At 32.8% G+C, this 20,025-nt stretch overlaps 1 protein-coding gene across 3 annotated transcripts; it reads left to right on the forward strand.

Moving 5' to 3' along the window:
* Positions 1-3,855: 3,855 nt before the first annotated feature.
* LOC110110473 (BEL1-like homeodomain protein 7) lies at positions 3,856-12,372 on the forward strand. Of its 3 annotated transcripts, none has more exons than XM_020841964.2 (5): positions 3,856-4,440; positions 6,191-7,177; positions 9,628-10,004; positions 10,098-10,158; positions 11,581-12,372. In XM_020841964.2, the coding sequence occupies exons 2-5, from the start codon at positions 6,308-6,310 to the stop codon at positions 12,124-12,126; spliced, it is 1,854 nt and encodes a 617-aa protein (XP_020697623.1). In that variant the 5' UTR covers positions 3,856-4,440; positions 6,191-6,307; the 3' UTR covers positions 12,127-12,372. The 3 variants fall into 3 exon arrangements, with proteins under 3 accessions (XP_020697623.1, XP_020697625.1, XP_020697624.1); XM_020841966.2 differs by having other exon boundaries at positions 3,856-4,272; XM_020841965.2 differs by lacking the exon at positions 3,856-4,440 and adding an exon at positions 4,749-5,031.
* The last annotated feature ends 7,653 nt before the right edge of the window (positions 12,373-20,025 follow it).

A 20,025-nucleotide genomic window follows, 5' to 3' on the forward strand; every position in this document is an offset into this window, starting at 1 on the left:
AAATACTTCGATTTATGGCATAAAAAGTTTTGAAACTATATACTCTATTTATTGAACAAAGACATCATTGGTGGTGACTTTCACCTAATATATATATGTCTAGTTCTGCATATGGGTGTTAATTTCGGGTCACGGGTCGGGTTCGGGTCAAACCCGGAACTGACCCGAGTTCAAACGGGTCGACCCTAACCCGACCCGGGTAGACAAACGGGTCCGGGTTTTCGGGTCGACCCGGCAACCCGTCGGGTCAACCCGAACCCGACCCGTTTTTCAAATGGATTGAATCCTAGAACACGAATCTGACCCGTTTTGAAGTTGGGTCGGGTCCAACCAGGATTTTTTGGGTCGGGTCCGGATCGAGTTTTCATGTCGTGTCAAATATTGATAGCCCTAGTTGTTAATAAAACCTATTGGTTATTGGCTAGCCAGGGTCGACGCATCCCCCCAGAATGACGACTCTACAAGAAATCATTAGATTTCTTTAGGTTGATGTTTATCTTATCAGTGATGATTATTTGTTAGACCGACTATAATTGTATACATATAATTAGATTTGAATTAAATTAATTAAATGACTTACATGTCATTGTGTGGTCCTCATATATCTAGTGTGGTGCGTTTGTAATATTGTAATAATTTGACATAAATAGTGATATGTCACAAAAAAATTTACCATGATTGGGCATGATCTCGATGCAAATATGAGTCGAAAGCTCTAAAAAGTTACTTTAGAAACAAACCCAACGACATAAATTCGATCCAATTAGAACCCAAATCAAGGGGACAAAGCGTTTTTAAAAGCTTTAGAGCATCAATTGAATACTCAAATGAGTTCCAAATATGACATTCTTATAGTTTAATCGAGTGGCTCGATGAGATGAATCCAATGAGCTCAAGATCACTCAATTTTGTAACATCAATAAGGTAGTTAAATGCTCGATAAAAAAATGCTCTATAATCAAGGGGATTAACATGAGCCATTCGATGAAGCACTTTAAACTTTCCCTTGATGTTCTTAATATTTATTAGTCATGTCACCCTCAAAAAATTATAAATAGTCCTCCATTTTTCACAGAAGAATGAGAGAGAAAACAAAAGGGGAGATACAAGAAAAGAGGAAAGAAGGGAAAGATTTGGGAGCTCTCATGCCACTGACCACCGCCGATTCTCTTTCTAACCACCGATCATCATTGGACTTATGCCTGTTCATTGACCATCCTCAAATTTCTTCCCGAAAATCACCTAACTTCCACTCCTTGGACATTATCATCATCAGACCTTTGTTAAACATTCCCCTAACTCTTGCTACCATATTTTTAACATCTGTCATTCAATCGAGCTCAAGACATTAAACCTTTTCACTTTTTCGCTGCGAATTTCTCAGCCCGCAAAAAAAAAAAAAAAAATGGTATATATACATGTATACCAAAATTTGTTATAGAAAACATGACATATCTCATGGCTGTTTTGATATTGAGATTATAGAATATTACTTCTTCATTTTGGTTGTTCATACTACATGTCCCACTCCTTTGTCGGTTAAGCCTTGATAGATAGGAATTACTTTTTAAGTTAATCAATCTCACCCTTTGTCTTTTCCAGAAGGTCCTGTAGGTATATTTAGTGGACCGTTACCTCAGGAATAGGGTTACCAGCTTTAGACTATTTTTTTATTTTTTATTTTATAGTAGTTTATTATGTTTATAATTTTTGTGTGTTGGGTAGTCTTTTTTCTGCTTTTCATTTATTATATTTCAGTTGGCTTGTATTAGAATTCTTGTTATATTGATGTACTGATTATTTGAACTTCTATCAATCAGTTGACTCTTTATTTCACTTTCTTTATTTACTATGATGCATATATATATCATGTTGTATCTCTTGTATATATATGCTTCTCTTTGTAAATACAAACCGGTCTTCCTATCCTTTCATTATGTCCCATATCAGGGGTGTGACATATATTCTCCCCTACAATGTAAGGGTTTGTGCCTTGTTATATCATAAAGTAGTGCTCAACATTTTTTGAAATTGCTATTTGATCCCATCTTTAGTGTCACATAACACATAATGTTAATTATGAAAGGAACTATTTTTTAAACATATCAAATTAATATATTTTAATGCCTTCTTTAAATATATAAAATTAGCTTATGCTCTCTCTCTCTACTCCATATATTTATATTTATAGCAATCCACATAAAATATGTTGAAAATGCATTATTTTATAGATAATAGAATATTGCATGATAATATTTATGCTTCGTTTGAGACAGTTTTTTTACTATTTTTTAAAGTAATTTTTAATACAAATTTTTAAAGTAAAAATTATTGTACTAAAATAATATTTTAGAAAAGAGTAAACATCTCTCCTAAATGAATTTTTTTAATAAAATTAAAATTATATTGAAACCTCTCAAATTTATAAAATTATGTTTGGATATGATGAGAGCGAGAAAGTCATAGAAGCTAACAAAACCAAAGTCTCATAAAATAAAATAAAAAATTATGACCTAAAATGCTATGCCCCACTTCTTGAAAAGAATATTTATTTATTTTTTAATAAAGGAGTATTATTTAGCTACGGCAATTGAGAATCCTAATCATTTATTGCAGAGCGGCTGCCCCCCCACGTTTTTCATATATAATCCTATTCGATTAGAGGTTGCAAGCCATTAAAGAATGCTTTATTAAGATATCATAGATGGAATATTTTATTTGTGATTAAAAACAAAGGATAATTAGAAAATAATTCATATCAGGATGATAAGATAAATTATATAAAATTATAAATTAAAATTTTTTATTGAAATAAAAAATAATTCATGATATTATATTTATTTATATTTACTTGTCTTCTAGCTTTGAATATTTATCTGATAAGATATTTTTTTTATTTATAAATTTGAGTTTTTGAAGCTTATTTATAAGCTGGTTGAAACACCTTTGCAATCCTTTCCCATAGCATTATATGCTTTAATTTCTTATTTATATTTATATTTCAATAAGAAATAAAAATATATTTAATATTTAAATAAATATTTTTATTGTAATTAAATATGGGATAATAGGAGGTAATTTTTTGCTTGTGGCAGTGGTGACTGGTGATTGACTGAGATGGGTTGGTGGTGATTGAGATGATTTTTATTAAAAGAAAAAAAAAATCTAAAATATACTTAAATTTTTTTTAGTATTTTTAAAAAATATTTTATTTTATTTGGAAAATAAAATAATAAAAAACAAATTAAATATATTTTTCTAAAAAAAAAAAAATCATAATGTGGTCTCAATCAGACCCTTAACCTTCACTAGTAAGAAAGCCAAACTTTGAACTTTTGTCACGCATAAAATTAAGGTGTGAGCACTGAATTTGTTGCATTAATTATTAATTTCACTGTTAAGATTTCGGCTTGCTAGAAAGAAAGCTGTTTATGAAATAAATAATCTAAGATATGCCATTCGGTTGAATATATTAATGCAAAATGCTTATTTTAAGTTGTTTTCAGCTATGCAGAAAAAAAAAGTTATAAAACAGTTCTAGAGGTGGCTAATAAAAATATAAAAAAATCACTATTTAAATTTAGAAATTAAATTTTTACTTTAAAAATAAATAAATTGTGCGTTAGATATTTTTCTTGTATTTATTTCTTCCAGAAAATGACATCTTTGATATTTGTGGTTGGAATTTAGAGACGCAAAGTTGAATGTTGAAATTTGAATAAAGTAGAAGAAGAAATAGAATCACAAGAACTTATAAAAAATATGCTCAATGTTCTCATAAAAATATAGTTCAAAATATTCATAATATAACAATATTTGTATAATATGTATAAGAGAAAACATGTACATGAGGTAGATAGAGAGAGAGAGAGAGAGTATGAGAGAGTATGAGAGTAAGGATTTGAGCCTTTAAGAGAAGGTTTAGGTCTACCAACTGGTGGTTGACAGATAAGGCTCCTTAACCACACAAGCGCCAACTCTCTCTTCAGAGAAGTTTGAGAAGCAACTGTATCTTGGATTAAAAGAGAGTTAAAACTAGGAAAGCAAAGAAGAGAGAGAGAGAAGCAGCAAGTAAGAAAGCTCCACCGTACTATTCTTGAATTGAGAAGATGTCTCACGTGCAGGATAGAATGTTGGGCTTGATGATGATGATCATTTGATGAAGAGAGAGAAAAGGATAGATAGAAAGGAGAGAGGTGGTGATTAGAATACAGTTGAAAACGGATTCCGGAGAGAAGGTGGAGGGAAAAAACAATTGAAATAGTGATAAAGGTCGGATTTTGGGTTGTTTTCAACTGGTGATTTTGGTGTTTTTTTATAAGGCCGATGAAAAGGGCTCTTTTTTAAATTTATTTTGTATTTTGGGATCAGTTTGTCTCCAAACTGGGATATTTTTCTCAGCAGATCGGCTGCGAGTAATTCCTTTTTGCTCCCCATAAGGTGCACATCATGCCCTTCACAGCTTCTATTAATTTTTTTTTTTTTGTTTCAGTCAGTTTTTTTACATTTGGTTTTTAATCTGCTGTTTTAAAATCTGCCAGAGTTTTCTTCAGTTTAATTTATTTTTGATATGTGGATGGTACCAACTACTTTCCTACTGTGTTTTTCTCATATAATTATTGGTTTTCAGCTTATTCTATTTGCTTATTGAAGTTCTTTTGGTCGTTGGAGTTTTAGGTTTTCTTGTTCTTGGTCCTTCCCTCTTGTTGTGTTCTTAAGAATTTTTTTTTTTTTGTTTCAGTCAGTTTTTTTACATTTGGTTTTTAATCTGCTGTTTTAAAATCTGCCAGAGTTTTCTTCAGTTTAATTTATTTTTGATATGTGGATGGTACCAACTACTTTCCTACTGTGTTTTTCTCATATAATTATTGGTTTTCAGCTTATTCTATTTCTTATTGAAGTTCTTCTGGTTGTTGGAGCTTTAGGTTTTCTTGTTCTTGGTCTTTCCCTCTTGTTGTGTTCTTAAGAGTATAGCATCAATTTTCTTTTTGGAATTTGTGGTGCTTCTTCTTTGGGATATAGAGGATTGAGGTAACATGTTTGACTCTCTTATTAGAGGATAAGTATAATCTTTATCTATGTTCTTTCACCAGCAAAAGAAAAAGTTTTTCTTGTTTTTTTTTGCGATTTTCAATTACTAAATTTAAGATTGGCTTCTGAGAGAAATTGGACGGGACATGGATAGGTGATTACTGTGGTTTGGTTTGTTTGATTATTTCTATGAAGCTAGGGTTTTTAAGCTCTTCAATCCCCCCCAACAGTTTATCGAAGCTTTGGAATTTTGGAGCTTGCTTGTCTTGCCTGTTGGCTTTGACTTTTGGTTATATCATAATTATTAGAGCTTCCAAGCTTTGTTTTTTATTAAGGAGTCTTGAAACTGTTTTTTTTTCCTTATCAAATACTGAAATGAAGAAGGATGACAGAGAAACAGATTTTCTCATAGTGAAGTAGCTTTTGATTATACCTTTCTTTGTCATTGGAATCTTTTAATTTTTCATGTTAATCTGTAGAAATTGGGTTTAATTGGTATTTTAGAGGCATGGACTTAGAGAAATATTTGTCCAAGCAAAAAAGCTTTTCATGAAGGCCTCCTACCAGCAAATACTTGTAGGAGATATAACGTAAAACGATCCTGGAACTTATATGATGATTGAGCTAGCTGTGATTTTGTTCCTTGTAGTTTTCTCTCTTTTTTTTCTTTTGAAATATAAAATTTTAATTGCGTGTTCTGCTACTGATCTTGTGAAATATTGTGCTTGATTCCTAATTCTAGTTTTTTTTTTCCTTGTTGATCTCTTTTCAAAAATAAAAGGACCGTTGACATCTATTGAACTTCTCATCATTATGATTTGATTAAAGTTAAACTGAACTCTTCAATATCATGTTCTTCTTCAGCATCGTTGAGAGAAATGACAATTTTTCCCCCAATTCCTGTAAGTGAAATGGGGGTGTTGCTTAGCTGCTTTATCTTACGTTATCTGTTCGAGAAAGTACATATTCCTTCATGTTTACAGCCTTCGCTATATCTTCATTACTGTTGCCTTCTGGTTTGACATCTTAGTTAATTACTGAAATAATCTGCATTCTGTTTTCCTTCATACCTGTGCTTCTCCTCTTATTATTCTCTTAAGCAAAAATTTAATTTTCATTCACAACTGCTGTTTTATTCTCTCTTCATAATTTGTTGCAGCATATATTTTCTGTAAAAAGCAAACTTTTACGGATTGGATTGGATGTTTATGATGATTTAGTCAAGATCCAGACTTTTCTATTTTTTATGCTCCCAATTGGCTAATCATTAAGGAAGATGAGAAAGATGGCTACTTTCTACCCCAGTTCCACTAATCAAAGGGATGTCATGGGAAATCTCTATTTGAGGGATCCAACAGGGCATGCCATGTATCCTGAATCAGCAGTTAACGGTAATATGGTTTATCTTAACATCTCATCTGGTCCATACTCTGAGACATTAGCAGGGAGCATACAATCCGAACAAAACTGCATTGGATTTACCGACTTAGTTGCATCTCAGCTTGGTGAAAATGCTTACAATTCATGGAGGGATGGAAGGAATGAGATGCTCTTCCTGCAAGCAAACGGTGAATCAATGGCTGGTGATGATTCCCAGATGGGTCTTCAGTCACATTTGGGTATTTTGAATGAACATAACTTGTCTTTACAGCACTCAAACATTTCGAATGTGCAAGGTCAAGGATTGTCTCTTAGTCTTGGCATGCAGATTCCAGTTCCTTCTTTCAAGTATCAGCCTAATCAGTCTGATGTAGCCATCTTGAGTTCACATCAATCAAGTTCAGGAAATGGCGAGGCATATAGAAATGATGACTCTAGAAGCAGAATTCAGAATATCAATGTTCCGTCTTATGGGCTTTCCAACATCACAAGTGCAATTCCTAATTCCAAGTACCTTAAAACTGCACAGCAGTTGCTTGATGAAGTTGTTAATGTTCAAAAGGCTTTAAAGAAGAAAACTGATTGTACACAGAGTTTTAACACTTCTGGTAAACAGGCTTGTAAAGACAATGATGGAGAGTCAAAGAGTGGTGGGAGCCCAACGAATCATCCAGGGTCTACTGCAAACTCTTCTAGTGAGCTATCACCATCAGAAAGGCAGGAACTTCAGAGTAAAATGACGAAACTTGTGGCTATGTTGGATGAGGTAAAGATTCATGCACTTCTCCCTAATGGTTCATTCTTCTTTAGCATCTATTGAAATCTTAACAGAATGTTAGAAAAATCTATTATGGTTGAAATTTGGAATTGTTTCCTACAGTTTCATTATAAGTAGATGTTCTATAAAGTTTTCACCGCATTAACTTATCCAATTTTTTTATGAAGTTTTTTTATCATTTGTTGATATAATTTGCTATAAATTATTTTTAAACTTTATAATGTTAATCACAAGCATGAATCAGAACTATTTTGCTCAGTCCTTAGTGCATTACATCTGGATTTTGTTAGAGCTGAAGGAAAAAGTTATATTTATATGATTTATTTAAATTCAGATAGGTGAGGTTTTAGCAAATGAGGAGAAAAAGTTAAACTGTTATCTTTATGATCATGGTAATCATTTTTATGTCAGTATATTTTACTGTTGGATAGATCATCATTGCATGAGTTTTTTTTTTTTTTTACCTTTCACTTGATAGACGATATATATTCTTCTGGCTAATGATGGTTGTTAAGATAGAAGCTCCAAAGAAAAAGTTGACGTGCTTCAGCTATTGCAAAATAAATTTTGAAGAACAAATTGCTCTCTTCAGCCGACTTGTCTTATGCAACGCCTTTATTGTAGTAGAAATTTGTAGTATACGCTCATAATGAAAATGCATTATTGATTGATGTAAAACCAAATAAAGGTGCTTTTTTCCTCATTTTTTTCGTCAACCAGCTTGTCCTATGCAACGGCTTTATTGTTGGAAGAATTTGGAGTGCTCATAATGCATATGTATAATTTGTTGATATATTACTAGATAAAGGTGCTTTTTTGTTTCAACTTTTTTTTCTCATACTGATTTGTCCTATTCATCACCTTTATTGTAGGAGGAATTTGGAGCATTACACTCATAATTCATATGTATAATTTGTTGATATAGAACAATATAAAATTAGAATTATTAGAATTTTTTTTGTTATCATATAAATATTATCATAGATACTTAATATTTATTAAGAATTTATAAAATTGATTATTATAATATATACTCATTATGGAGTATATTCTTCTTCATCATACTTTTCTTATTGCTATTTTCATTTTTGCATTTATATTGTGAATTTTGTATTAGAATCAGAATCATTAAAATAAAAGTGTAGATTTTTAAAAAATTTTCTCATGATGTTAGAGCCACCTCTTTATGTTTTCGTCTTTGCCTCTGCTTGAAGACAACCCTGGGCTTGTATCTCTTAATTTTTCTTGCATTATACAAACTCTTGATCCCCTTATTATAGCATCGTGAGTTTGTGGGAGAGTATTAAAGTTTTCAGAATTTTTTTATTATTATATTATTATTAGCATATATGATTAATGTTTATTTGGAATGTATAATATTGATTATTATAATATATCCTCATTATGATGTTATTCTACTTTATTTACTTTTCTTGTTGCTCTTTTTTTTATTGCCTTTATATAAGCATATTTGTACTACATTAGAATCATTAAAATAAAAATGTTGCTCTTTACTAATTTCTATGCAACTCCTTTATTGTAGGAGTATACACTTGTAATGATACAGAACTAAATAGATATGCTTTCCATTTTTTAATCTTTTTCTTCATCAGATTTGTCTTACTTCTTCATTGTTGGAGTAATTTGGAGTGTACACTCATAATGCATATGTAGAATTTGTTGATATTGAACTAAACAGAAAATAAAAGCATGAAAATTTGGTGAATAAAATTTCTATGCCAACTCCTTTATAGAGGTACATTAAAGTTCTGTGAATAAAAGCATGAAAATTTGGTGAAACTTTTGTTAAATTTCGTTTATTTTACACCCACTTTCTCATACTTCCTCATTGTATCAGAGTTGATTTCTTTCTTATCTCTGTTTGGTGTTTTTTTTGCTTCAGCTTTTTCCTGTTATTTCAAATTCATTTGCCTTCTAGATTCCTTTGTCACAGAACAAATCAATGTATCACAAAGAACCTAATTTGGTAAACGTATAATCAAAGTAGTACCATATTGGCATTATGGTGGCAGTTAGGAGCTTTCTGTTTACATAAAGTACTGGGGAAAATTATAGCTTTAGTTAAAAATGGCTGTATAAGCTAGAGTAGGATTCGTATGTCGTTATTTCAAGCCAATTTTTTTTCTTTTCCATAATTTTGATACTCCAAACCCATCTTACTAACTACAAGCACTAATTTTGATACTCCACACCCATCTAAATGAACCTTGTAGATTGTAATGTTTATTTTTTTGGTTTTTCTTTTCTCCTTAACTTTTTGGAAAGTGGTTTTCTTTAATGTTGGAAAGATTGCTTAAAACAAAGCAATATTGCACGTGAGCCTTCTGGAAAAATCATATTCTTATGCAAGATTATTTAATTTCAGATATTTCCTGTTCTTGAGTTTCATAACCAGTTCTTCTGCTTCTCCTAAGCAGGTTGACAGGAGATACAAGCAATATTACCATCAAATGCAGATAGTTGTTTCATCTTTTGATGCAATAGCAGGCTCTGGTGCAGCAAAGCCTTACACAGCTCTTGCCCTTCAGACAATTTCTCGCCATTTTCGCAGCTTAAGAGATGCCATTGGTGATCAGATTCGATGCACACGAAAAATCCTTGGTGAGCTAGATGGATCTACAGGCAAAGGATGTGGAATTTCTCGCCTTCGATACATTGATCAACAGATAAGGCAGCAGAGGGCCATTCAACAGCTTGGTATGATGCCACAGCATGCTTGGAGGCCACAGAGAGGGTTGCCTGAGAACTCTGTCACCATTCTTCGAGCTTGGCTCTTTGAGCATTTTCTTCATCCGTATTGCTCTAAAACTATTCTTAACTTATCATGGTGATTGGAGAATTGGAATGTTGTTTCTGTTATTCTGATTTTTTTTTTCTCTGTTTCCAGCTACCCAAATGATTCAGAAAAGCTGATGCTATCAAAACAAACGGGCTTAACAAGAAGTCAGGTATGCGTTTAATGATCAAGTTATCTGTAGAAAAACCATCGCCTATAGTTTTGAAAAAATATTGGATTTATTTTGAGATGAATGTAATATCAATTCTGATCTATTACTCATATATTATACTTTCAAATTTAATGGCTTAATGACTTATGTGATCCAATTTATTTCTATAGTTTTTTTTTTTTAGACAAATGAGCTGCATCTGATCTCCTATGCATCTAACATTCTGGAATTTCTTGAAAAGCTAAGAAAAGGAAATGATTGTACTTGTTTCAATTTGAATTTCTGTTCTCAAGTTGCAGATTTCTGTTTCTTTTTTCTTATTTCAAGTCAATCCATTAGTTTTGGAAATACTTCTAGATTCATTAATGTTATTTCCCTTGAAAAACTAGCTGTACTGCAATGAATTGACCTCAATGCCATCCTACTCTGGTACATATTAAGTAAAATATGGACTATTTGATAAGCCAAGTACCAACCATAAGAAAGTTCCTACTCTTGATAACTAAATAGTAAAACATCCATGAAAGCTGGATTATTTATGACGGTTAAGAGGATTCTTAAAATGTTTCACATGTAAATAAAATAATTCCTGTATTTTTAATAATATTCAACATATTAAGGGCTACTCTTTTAATGTTTAACTTGAGAGATAATTTTGATTTTTTAACACACAAGGAGATTATTTTCGTACTTTTATTATAGAAGATTTCATTGTTAGTGAGCTTTGGCAGACCAAAGTATGATACTTATAATCAAGGCTCGGTTTGGGACAGATTTCTTACTGTTCTTAAAGTGGCTTTCTGATAATGCTTCTCAAAGCAACTTTCTGGTACAACAATTTTAATTTTTTACTAAAAAGTTACTTTAAGAAGCAGTAAGAAAGTCATTTTAAACAGTCTAAGTGGTCAAATTTCATCAACTTAAATGAATACTAGTAAGAAGAATTGGGAAATGCTTCAGCGTAGTTAAAAAAGTTACCCAATTACTCTTAAGGGCCCATTTTGTTGCTTGAGATAGAAAACAAATTTTGAAGTTATGCTAAATCTGAGCATATGGTTGGATATAATTATATTCTAAATCTTCTCATATCTAACATTTTCACACACACAAAATGTGTAAAAAATGAAATTATTGTATTCCAAAACATATTTCTGTCTATAAACAGCCAAAGGAACCTGAATATAGTGTTCAAAGGCCATCATTCATGAGTGTCAAATGGTTAGTTCCTTTTTCATAAGTAGAAAGGAAAGGTTGTGAATGGATCATTGCTTCTGTTTCACTTTTCAGTACTTTTGTCGGCATTTTCATCATTCCATTTGCTAATTGTTTCTACAAAGATTCGATTTTTTTTTTCAGATTCATCATGAAATCCTTTTCCTTTATACTAAATAGTGTATTTATGATTGAATCTCTTCCTCCCAGGTTTCAAATTGGTTCATCAACGCGCGTGTTCGCCTTTGGAAGCCAATGGTTGAAGATATGTATAAGGAAGAGTTTGGTGAGGCCGAGATGGACTCGAACTCTTCCTCAGATAATGCAACCAAATTTAGAGATGAGTTTCATTCTACCGACACTCATGAGGACCAACCAAGCTCCGCAAGTGAGAGGATCCAGGCGAAGCTATCAAACAACGAATCTAGTCCTAATATCATGGCAGAAATCAATGTGGCTTGCGCAAATCCTGGCTTCGAGAATGAGCTACAAGACCAGAGACAGCAAAATTCACCCTACATCAATCTTCTCCACAACGCCATCCACCACTCAAGGTTCATCAGTTATCCGATGACAGAGCTTTCGAGGTACGCAAATGGAGTGTCACTGACACTGGGATTGCAGCACTGTGATGGCAACCTGCAAGACTCAGAAGACCAGCAAGGCTTCCTTCCAGTGAGAGGCGAGGATATATACAATGCAGCTCCTTTACTCGGGTTTGGCTCATCGAATCTGCTGCATGATTATGTGGCTTGATTCATGTTTGTTGTATGATTTGTTGCAGTTGAAAAAGCTCTGTAATGTGAAAGCAGTTCTACCATTGTGTGTTATGATTGAAATTGTTAGGAACAGATAGAAGTGGAAATTAGCATTTGATCATTAGTCTGATATACTAGAAATGGAGTGGGATTTATATGAAGGATAGCTTGTTGTAAAAAAAACAAAATGATAATTGATAAATATTTTTGTGAAATATGATGAACAAAGTGTAATTTTGTATAATTTGATTTGTGCAGCAGCTGACTTGGTCCTTTTTTTTTTGTATGAATCCTTCTCTCTTCTACATTCTTCTCCATACATTGGACCCTCTTTTTGTGGATGGATGCTTCTCACGATTAATTATGCTGTGCGGATGCCCAACGTCATTCGGAGACCAACTAGAATGCGGCACGTCACCCTTGCTCGGTATTGCGGCTCGGTACTGTTGATGTGGCGTATTCTGGTTGATCTCCTGACGGCGTTCTGCTTCTCGTCTCCGCACATAATAATTTTTGGCTTCTCACACCTGTCTCAGCCAACCAAATTATTTTAATTTACTTTAAAAATATTATAAAATAGTCTATAAATAAAATCAGAAGGTTCCAACAGTGAACTGTCATAGGCATAAAATAAGACAAACCATCCCAAGTTGTACTCTAACTTTCAAGTTAATAATGGCTTAATTACAATTAATTTGTTTAAACTTATAATTAACTTGATGATTATCTCTGCATGCAATATATATGCATGTCTGAGTGAATGGACCCTAAACTAGAATATATATAGATTGTGCATATCTATACATTTTTTTATTTATTTGTTTATCTGTTCAGATGCTTATTTATGTTATAGAAGAGAGCTTACATGTATGCTTTGGTGCTTTTATGTGTGATCAATTAAGAAATGTTCATTTTCAAAATAGACTCCCATTACATAAAAGTATCAATTTAAGCTTCATTTGGGACGACTTTTTTACTGCTTCTTAAAACAGTTTTAAGAAGCAATTAGAAATTCGTCCCAAACGAAACCTTAATCTCTTTAATATTGATCAAATTTGTAATTTTGTGGGATCCTTTATCTCCATAATTTATGAAAAAAAAAAAATAATGAATTGATATAATAAGAGAGAGATGTAGAGAAAAGATATAACACTTTAACCGGAGGAGTTTGCATTATATTCAATATTTGCTAAAATAAATTTGGTAATTTGTTATTTTTGAATTCTGATTATACTATTGCAGTATTACTCTGATACAGTGAGCTCCTTAATAAATTTTGTTTAAAATAGATGTTCAGAGAACGTGGATGGCAGTGCCTGAGCTACCATAGGTTATGTTGTCCTTTAGCTTGCATAGAAAGCCAGAGCTAATTTGTTTGGCATCCTGAGGAACTACTGAAGCACTGAGCGCTGAAAACAGAAGAACGATGAATGAAGGAGAGAGAAAGAGACAGCTTTTTTATGGAAGGTTATAATATTTTAAGTTTATATAATTTTAATATTTTCATTAGTTTGAAGATTTGAATTTTTTTTGCTGGGTTTTATATTACTTTGTTAGTATAAATATTTTGAAAATATAAAATAAGAGAGATTTAAATTATAGCATATGATATTTGTTAATGTTTTGTTGATGAATTTCTACTAAGAATTTAACAGTTTAAGATGCAACTCTTAAAATCAGCTGAAATAAAATATTAACTGATCTTCAATTATTTTTTTATCAATTTTAAATCACTCAAATTAGATTTTGTTTTGGTGATGGGGAGATGACAATCATTAGCTAAGATCTTTAGCATGTAATTAGTCCTTAACAAAAGGCTGACAATTATTACAAGACTGATATCAGGCTTTGGTTTTGTTCAGGAGCAATCACATGCTCCTTCAATGTGATGCAGCTCATGGTGGAGGCTTCAGGAGTTATCACATACAGATATACGATCTGAGTCTTTGATTTTATTCATATTTAGATTTTGTTTGAAATAGTTTTAGATCACTAATTTTTCTTGTTCTTAAGAGATTTTTATAATAAAAATTAGTTTTACAAACAATGGCTTTCTTACTGTTTCTTAAAGTAACTTTTTAATATAAAATTTTTAAATTGAAAAGTTATTTTAAAAAGTAATAAAAAGCCGTCCCAAACTTAGTCTTATGCTATATTTTTTTTCAATTTTATTTGGCTTTCCTTCTCTCTTCATTGTCAAGGGTTCATTTGGGTGAGCATTGCTTCTTTTTTATGCTGCTCATATAACTTCATTTTCCATAACTTTTTCTTAACTTGGAATCTTTCTTATAATGTAACCTCATTTTAGAAGTTAATGAACTCATGGGGGTAAGTGACAAATTTATAAAAAAAAATAAAAATATATAAGGGTGCAAAAATAATCTATTTTACATATAATCATTTTTCACGGATTTGTTTCTTAGTGTTAGAAAAGTTCAACATAATTAAATGAAAATACCCGAAGGCCAAGAGGCTTTTTGATTTTTGGATGGACAAATTAAGTGAAAAAGATCGGTTTGGGCAAATTGAGTGAAAAAAGATTGGTTTGGGCAAAAAAGAACTTTTTAGTACAAAATTTTTATATAAAAAACTGCTTTAAAAAATAATAAAAAAATCATCCCAAATAAAATCTTAAAAGGAGAAAATTATTAGAAGCACATAAATGTGTTATCGAACGCATGAATACACAACGGAATACTACTATTTTACACGCATAACATACAGTATTCACAGCTACTAATTTTTCATCATCATTAAAGCGGAAGCAACACAGCAAGAAGAGGTTTTTCTCATATAGTCATATGCCAGGATGCTTCAGAAGGTCTGAATGGCATTGCATTCCTTCTCTCATAACACTACATTATACATCTCCCTTACTCCTTTCACTTCCATTCCATCTCTCTCCTCTGTTTTTTGAGATTCTCAATGTTTCAGCTTGTTTCTGCACACACATTCAATATCTAAGTATGTAGGTACGGCGATCATTGGTTGGCCTAGTGACTTTTTTGAGTCAACAGATGCAGCAGAGTACTGAGTATGAACTTCTGATCTCTTTTCCAACAAAATAATAATAATAAAAATAAATTTTTGATTTCCGTCGATGACTTTTCACACACCTCAATTAAAGGTGAAGTTTTAAAAAGATGTGAAAACGCAAAAAAAATAAAAAAAATATTGTCCTTTTAGATCTTTTTAAATTACCTTCTAATTATTTTTTTCTCCTAACTAAGATTTCATTTGAAACAATTTTTTTATTGTTTCTTAAAACAAATTTTTATCCTTCTTACACTAAACCTAAATCTTCAACCATGATGCTTTTTAAAATTTCATCATATAAATCTTTGAATGGGAGTGTGAGAACTGGACTTGGCCGGTTCAATTGAATAGGAATGTTCTTTCAGCAGGACGACATTCTGCGAGCGGGACCGAAGCAGGTAGTTGACCGAGTAGTTATATGTGTGTGTAAAACCTCCATACGGGGTCGGTTCGTGGTTCTAAGCGAAGGAACACGTACGGGAGTAAAAAAAACGACTCATCGTACGAGATATCTCTGTTTCATTCACTCCTATAAGAATAAATCGCATGAGAAGCTTCAACCGAGAGAATTGAGCGGAGAGGAAGAAGAAAGAGAATGAATGTATTTTATTTTTTTCTTTCTCATTCACTGTGTGCATTTCCTTCGTGACTTAAACTTAAGAAAGTATTCAAATCTCTTTTAAAAATGAAGGAAGAAAACTTGAAAGAGAGAAGGATTTTGTCTTGGAAAAACTCCTTTGTAAAGGATTTCAATCATATATTTTGCTCAAATTTTGAAGAATAGTATATATATATAATTTATTTTGATGTATGATTTTAAAAAGGAAGAAAACAAATTGGTGGAAGTTCTATTTGACAAGAAGAAACAAATTGAGGTAATATTTCTTTAAGGGGACAATTATGTGATATTTGAAAGTTAATAAAAATAGTTATGTAAAGTTGTGTGAAACTTTAGGCTTCATTATAGAAGATTAATTCCAAAGCTCGAGATTTGAAAGGAATAAAGCTCAAAAGCAATTAAAGTGGATAATTTCAATTTTCAATTGTGTTATATCAATTCCCAATTCCTTTTATGTTATTTAATTTCATTTTATTTATTGCAACTATTGTATACTATAGTATTATGTTGATGGAATGAATGTTATGTTGACGAAATGATTATTGTATAATGAAGATTATATGAATAGAAATGGAAATGGAAACAAATAATTTAACTGAAAAAAAAAATAAAAAAATCCAAACATTTTTCTAAAAAGCTTTAGAACATTCTTTTCTCCCCATTCAACTATAATACTCCTCTAGGGGTGGGGGAAAATCACAATCTTCTTCATTTCTTCTCTTTTTTTTTCATCTCCACTTCTTCTAACATTAGAGGCATTTCAATGTCTTAGATAGTTGGCATTATCTATCAAACTTCAATGCCCCTCTTTGTGTAGGAGTATTTCTTGCCTTTCTTCCCCTTCTTTCTCATGCTTCTTCCCACATTAGAGGCATTTTACTATCTTGGATAGGCCGTATTCCCTATCAAGCCTTAGTACTCCTCTTTTTATAGAAGAAGTAGCCCTTGCCCTTCCTTTCCTTCTCTCTCATATTTATTCATTGCTTCTTCTTACATTAGAGTCATTTCATTGTCTTTGAAAGGGGGCATCCCCTATCAAGCTCCAATGCCCCTCTTTGTGTAGGAGTGTTGATTAGAGTTTATTCTTCCTATAGACTACCCATGATAGAAGAAGATCAATCACCTCTTGCATGAGAGGATGGCCTGAAAAGATTTGGTGATGGTAAACCCAAGAGAAGACTTGGTGATAGTTAGCGTTCAAGTAGAAGTTCGGCGATGGTTGATGATTGGGATGGGATCCGATGATCATAAATTGATCCTTTGATATAGAGAGTCAGGTAGTATGCCGATGAAAGCCTAATGAAGGTGGTTAGGTGACATTCTGACATTAACACTTGGGCGAGAAGCTAATGGCGGCGATTGGAGGGTGTGTTGCTAATGATAGTCGAATGAGTGGAGAATGATGGCTGATAGGAGGTGAAAAATCGACGAGGATGGCTGAGAGGCAAAGGGCCATTAGTGGCCATCAAGCGAAGGGCTAATGAAGGCGGTGTTCAAGCTGCATTCTATTGAAGGAAATAAGCATCCATGCTAACGAGAGGTTAATAGTAAATAACCTGATAGAGGTGGTCAGGTTGTGCGTCGATGGAAGCAAACTAACAGTGCCAAATGAGCAAAGTCCTGTTGGGGCTTCGATCTTTCCTTGAAGAATAAGATGAAAGAGATGGTTCAAAGTGCAATAGGGAAGAGGTCGATGGAATCTGCCAAGTATGTTTGACCTTTTTAAGGTTGTTCATCAGAGTACTGCTCGATGACGTTAACTTGTGTGGAAGAGGTTGAGAGAAATTCATCAAGGATATTTGACTTATCTAAAGTTATTTGTCTGAGTGTTGCTCGATGGCATTAACCTGAGCGGAAGAGATTGAGGGAATCTACCAATGATGTTTGATATGTTTGAGGTTTGTCAGAGTGTTGTTAGATGACGTTAACTCATGTGGAAGAAGTCGAATTGAATACCTCTTGGATCGATTATGCCTTGATTGGAAGGGGAGAATATTGCGTGTATCCCGAATCAAAGGTGAAGAATGGTCTGTCTTTAAATCATTATTTTGAGGTTGAGACTATGACCTTACCCAATGTGTAGAAGTCTAAGTAAAGTATTGGAGAGACTTGTTGATCACAATCGTATTTGAGATAACAACCAAAGTTTCCCCTAGTCTAATTTTGCTTCTCATGAAATTGATGCAGCAATAGTTGATGGTTAAGAGGTGAAAAAATAATATCAGCTTGAATGTTTTCTTCCCTTTGAAGTTGCTTGTAATATTGAAAGGACTTCTTTTGAACTTAATAATAAATCATGATAAAGGGACTGCCTTGCTTCAAATATGCCCAAGATGTTGACATAAGCGATCTTTCAAGGTTGCCTCCCGGCCATGAATCATTTTCTCATAGATGATGTCATATTGTTGCGTCCTAGGTAGAGATATATAAAGTTGAGCGTCATAGCTTTGCACGAAGATCTAGCACACAAAAATATAAAAAGTTGGGTGCAATATTCATAAGAGATACCATTTTTTTTTTTGTTTGAAAGAATCCACTAATATTTATGGTTTATTATAAATGATAGCTCTCATTGGAGGAGGGTGTTGGTTCAATGTAGCAAATGCATATTGTATAGAATGTATTATATGGCAGTAGTTCTTAAGAGAGTATTGGAATATTTATTTGGTTAGAAGGACCATAGCTGGCGAGCGACAATGGTCGGAAGGACCGTAGTCAGTAGGTGATGGTGGTTAGAAGCTGTAGTTGACGAGCGACGGTGGTCGGAAGGAACGTAGTCAAAGAGCGATAGTGTTCGAAAGGACCGTAGTCGATAGGCGACAGTGGTGGGAATGATCGTAGTCATAATTGAGTGATCGATCTTGGACTCATTGGATTCGTCTCGTTGAGCCACTCAATTCAACTATAAGCATGTCATATTTGGATTTCATTTGGTCATCCAATTAATATTCTAAATCTTCCAAATAGGCTTTGGTCATTTGATTTGGACCCCTTTAGACTCGGGCTGGATCGAATTTGGTGTTGTTGGGTTCGTCACCTTGAGATATTCAATTTGATTATAAGCTTGCTCAAAACTTTTCAACATGGATTGCCTTGAGATTCATGCCTGATAAAGGAGATTTTTGGTGATGTATCAAGAAGTCATAGCAAATAAAAACATGGAACATAAATCTCAAATAATTTAGACAAAATTGTTAGCAAAGATCCCCGAAATTTCTGGAACTTACATTTCTACTATTTTCTTTACCCAAGAACCACAATTGTTCGGATTTTTGTTATCTACCAAGTTGATTCATAAACTTCATGGCCAAACCAAAACATTGATTAACGTTTTAAGTAAATGAAGACATTTAAAGGAGCATCCAATGTGGGATTTTCGCTTAAATTTAAAAATCCTAAGCTCCAATTCCCAATGAAGACCACATGTTAGGAGTATAAGTGAGTTTAGCTGACTAGAGAGCTGGCTCAGGCTTGCTCGATAAATGGCTTGTGAGACATGCTCGATAGGATAAGGACAATTTGATAATTATTATCTTTTTATTATAATAATTATGTAAATCACAATCTTTTTCTCTCTTTCATAATAAATGAGCCGGCTATAATAAAGCTTGAGCTTTTATTATTTTTGACCGGTTTATTATTTTTTTTCTTAATTTTTTTTTTTACTTTTGAATACAATATTCTTATTTTTTATCGAATATGTTAAATTTTATAGGTAATAAGTTATTAAAAAAAATTAACCAAAACTGGTTAATGGGTAGGGTTTGGGTCATTCGGGTTGCTAGCGGATCGGATTCGGGTCAATATTTTTGACATATTTATTAAACAGATGAATTTGGTTCGAGCTAATTGGATTCGAGTCGAAGACCTAAACCCAACCGGTCGACCTGTTTTTTCACCCCCTATGTTAAACTAACACTCAAAGCAGATCTCTTGTCACCATTATGACAAATCTAAATGGTTGATCACCCATATACACCCCAAAATTGAAAATAGTGCACTCAAATGCAAGCTAAGATGTTTAATTCATAGCTCCTCTAAGGTAAGATCAAAACAACCCCCTTCGTAGAGATGTTAACTCAACGAAGCTACCGTAAAAAACAAAAAGAAAGCTATCCTAAACGAAGCCTAAGATGTACATGCAATATCAAAATGCCCTATAGCATGTTCTACCATAGGTCATTTGAGATGAGGTTAAACTAACTCACTAAGATTAGGTTAAACTATCACTCCAATGGAGTC

This window comes from Dendrobium catenatum, unplaced genomic scaffold, assembly GCF_001605985.2.
Source record: "Dendrobium catenatum unplaced genomic scaffold, ASM160598v2 fragScaff_scaffold_1520, whole genome shotgun sequence".
Taxonomy (NCBI): Eukaryota; Viridiplantae; Streptophyta; class Magnoliopsida; order Asparagales; family Orchidaceae; genus Dendrobium; species Dendrobium catenatum.

What these genes read in the sequence shown, in the direction of transcription:
- LOC110110473 (XM_020841964.2), top strand. Translation starts at nt 6,308, where the DNA reads ATGAGAAAGATGGCTACTTTCTACCCCAGTTCCACTAATCAAAGGGAT. An exon ending in TTGTGGCTATGTTGGATGAG is followed by an intron (nt 7,178 to 9,627) that starts GTAAAGATTCAT and finishes TCTCCTAAGCAG; the next exon opens with GTTGACAGGAGATACAAGCA. An exon ending in CGGGCTTAACAAGAAGTCAG is followed by an intron (nt 10,159 to 11,580) that starts GTATGCGTTTAA and finishes TCTTCCTCCCAG; the next exon opens with GTTTCAAATTGGTTCATCAA.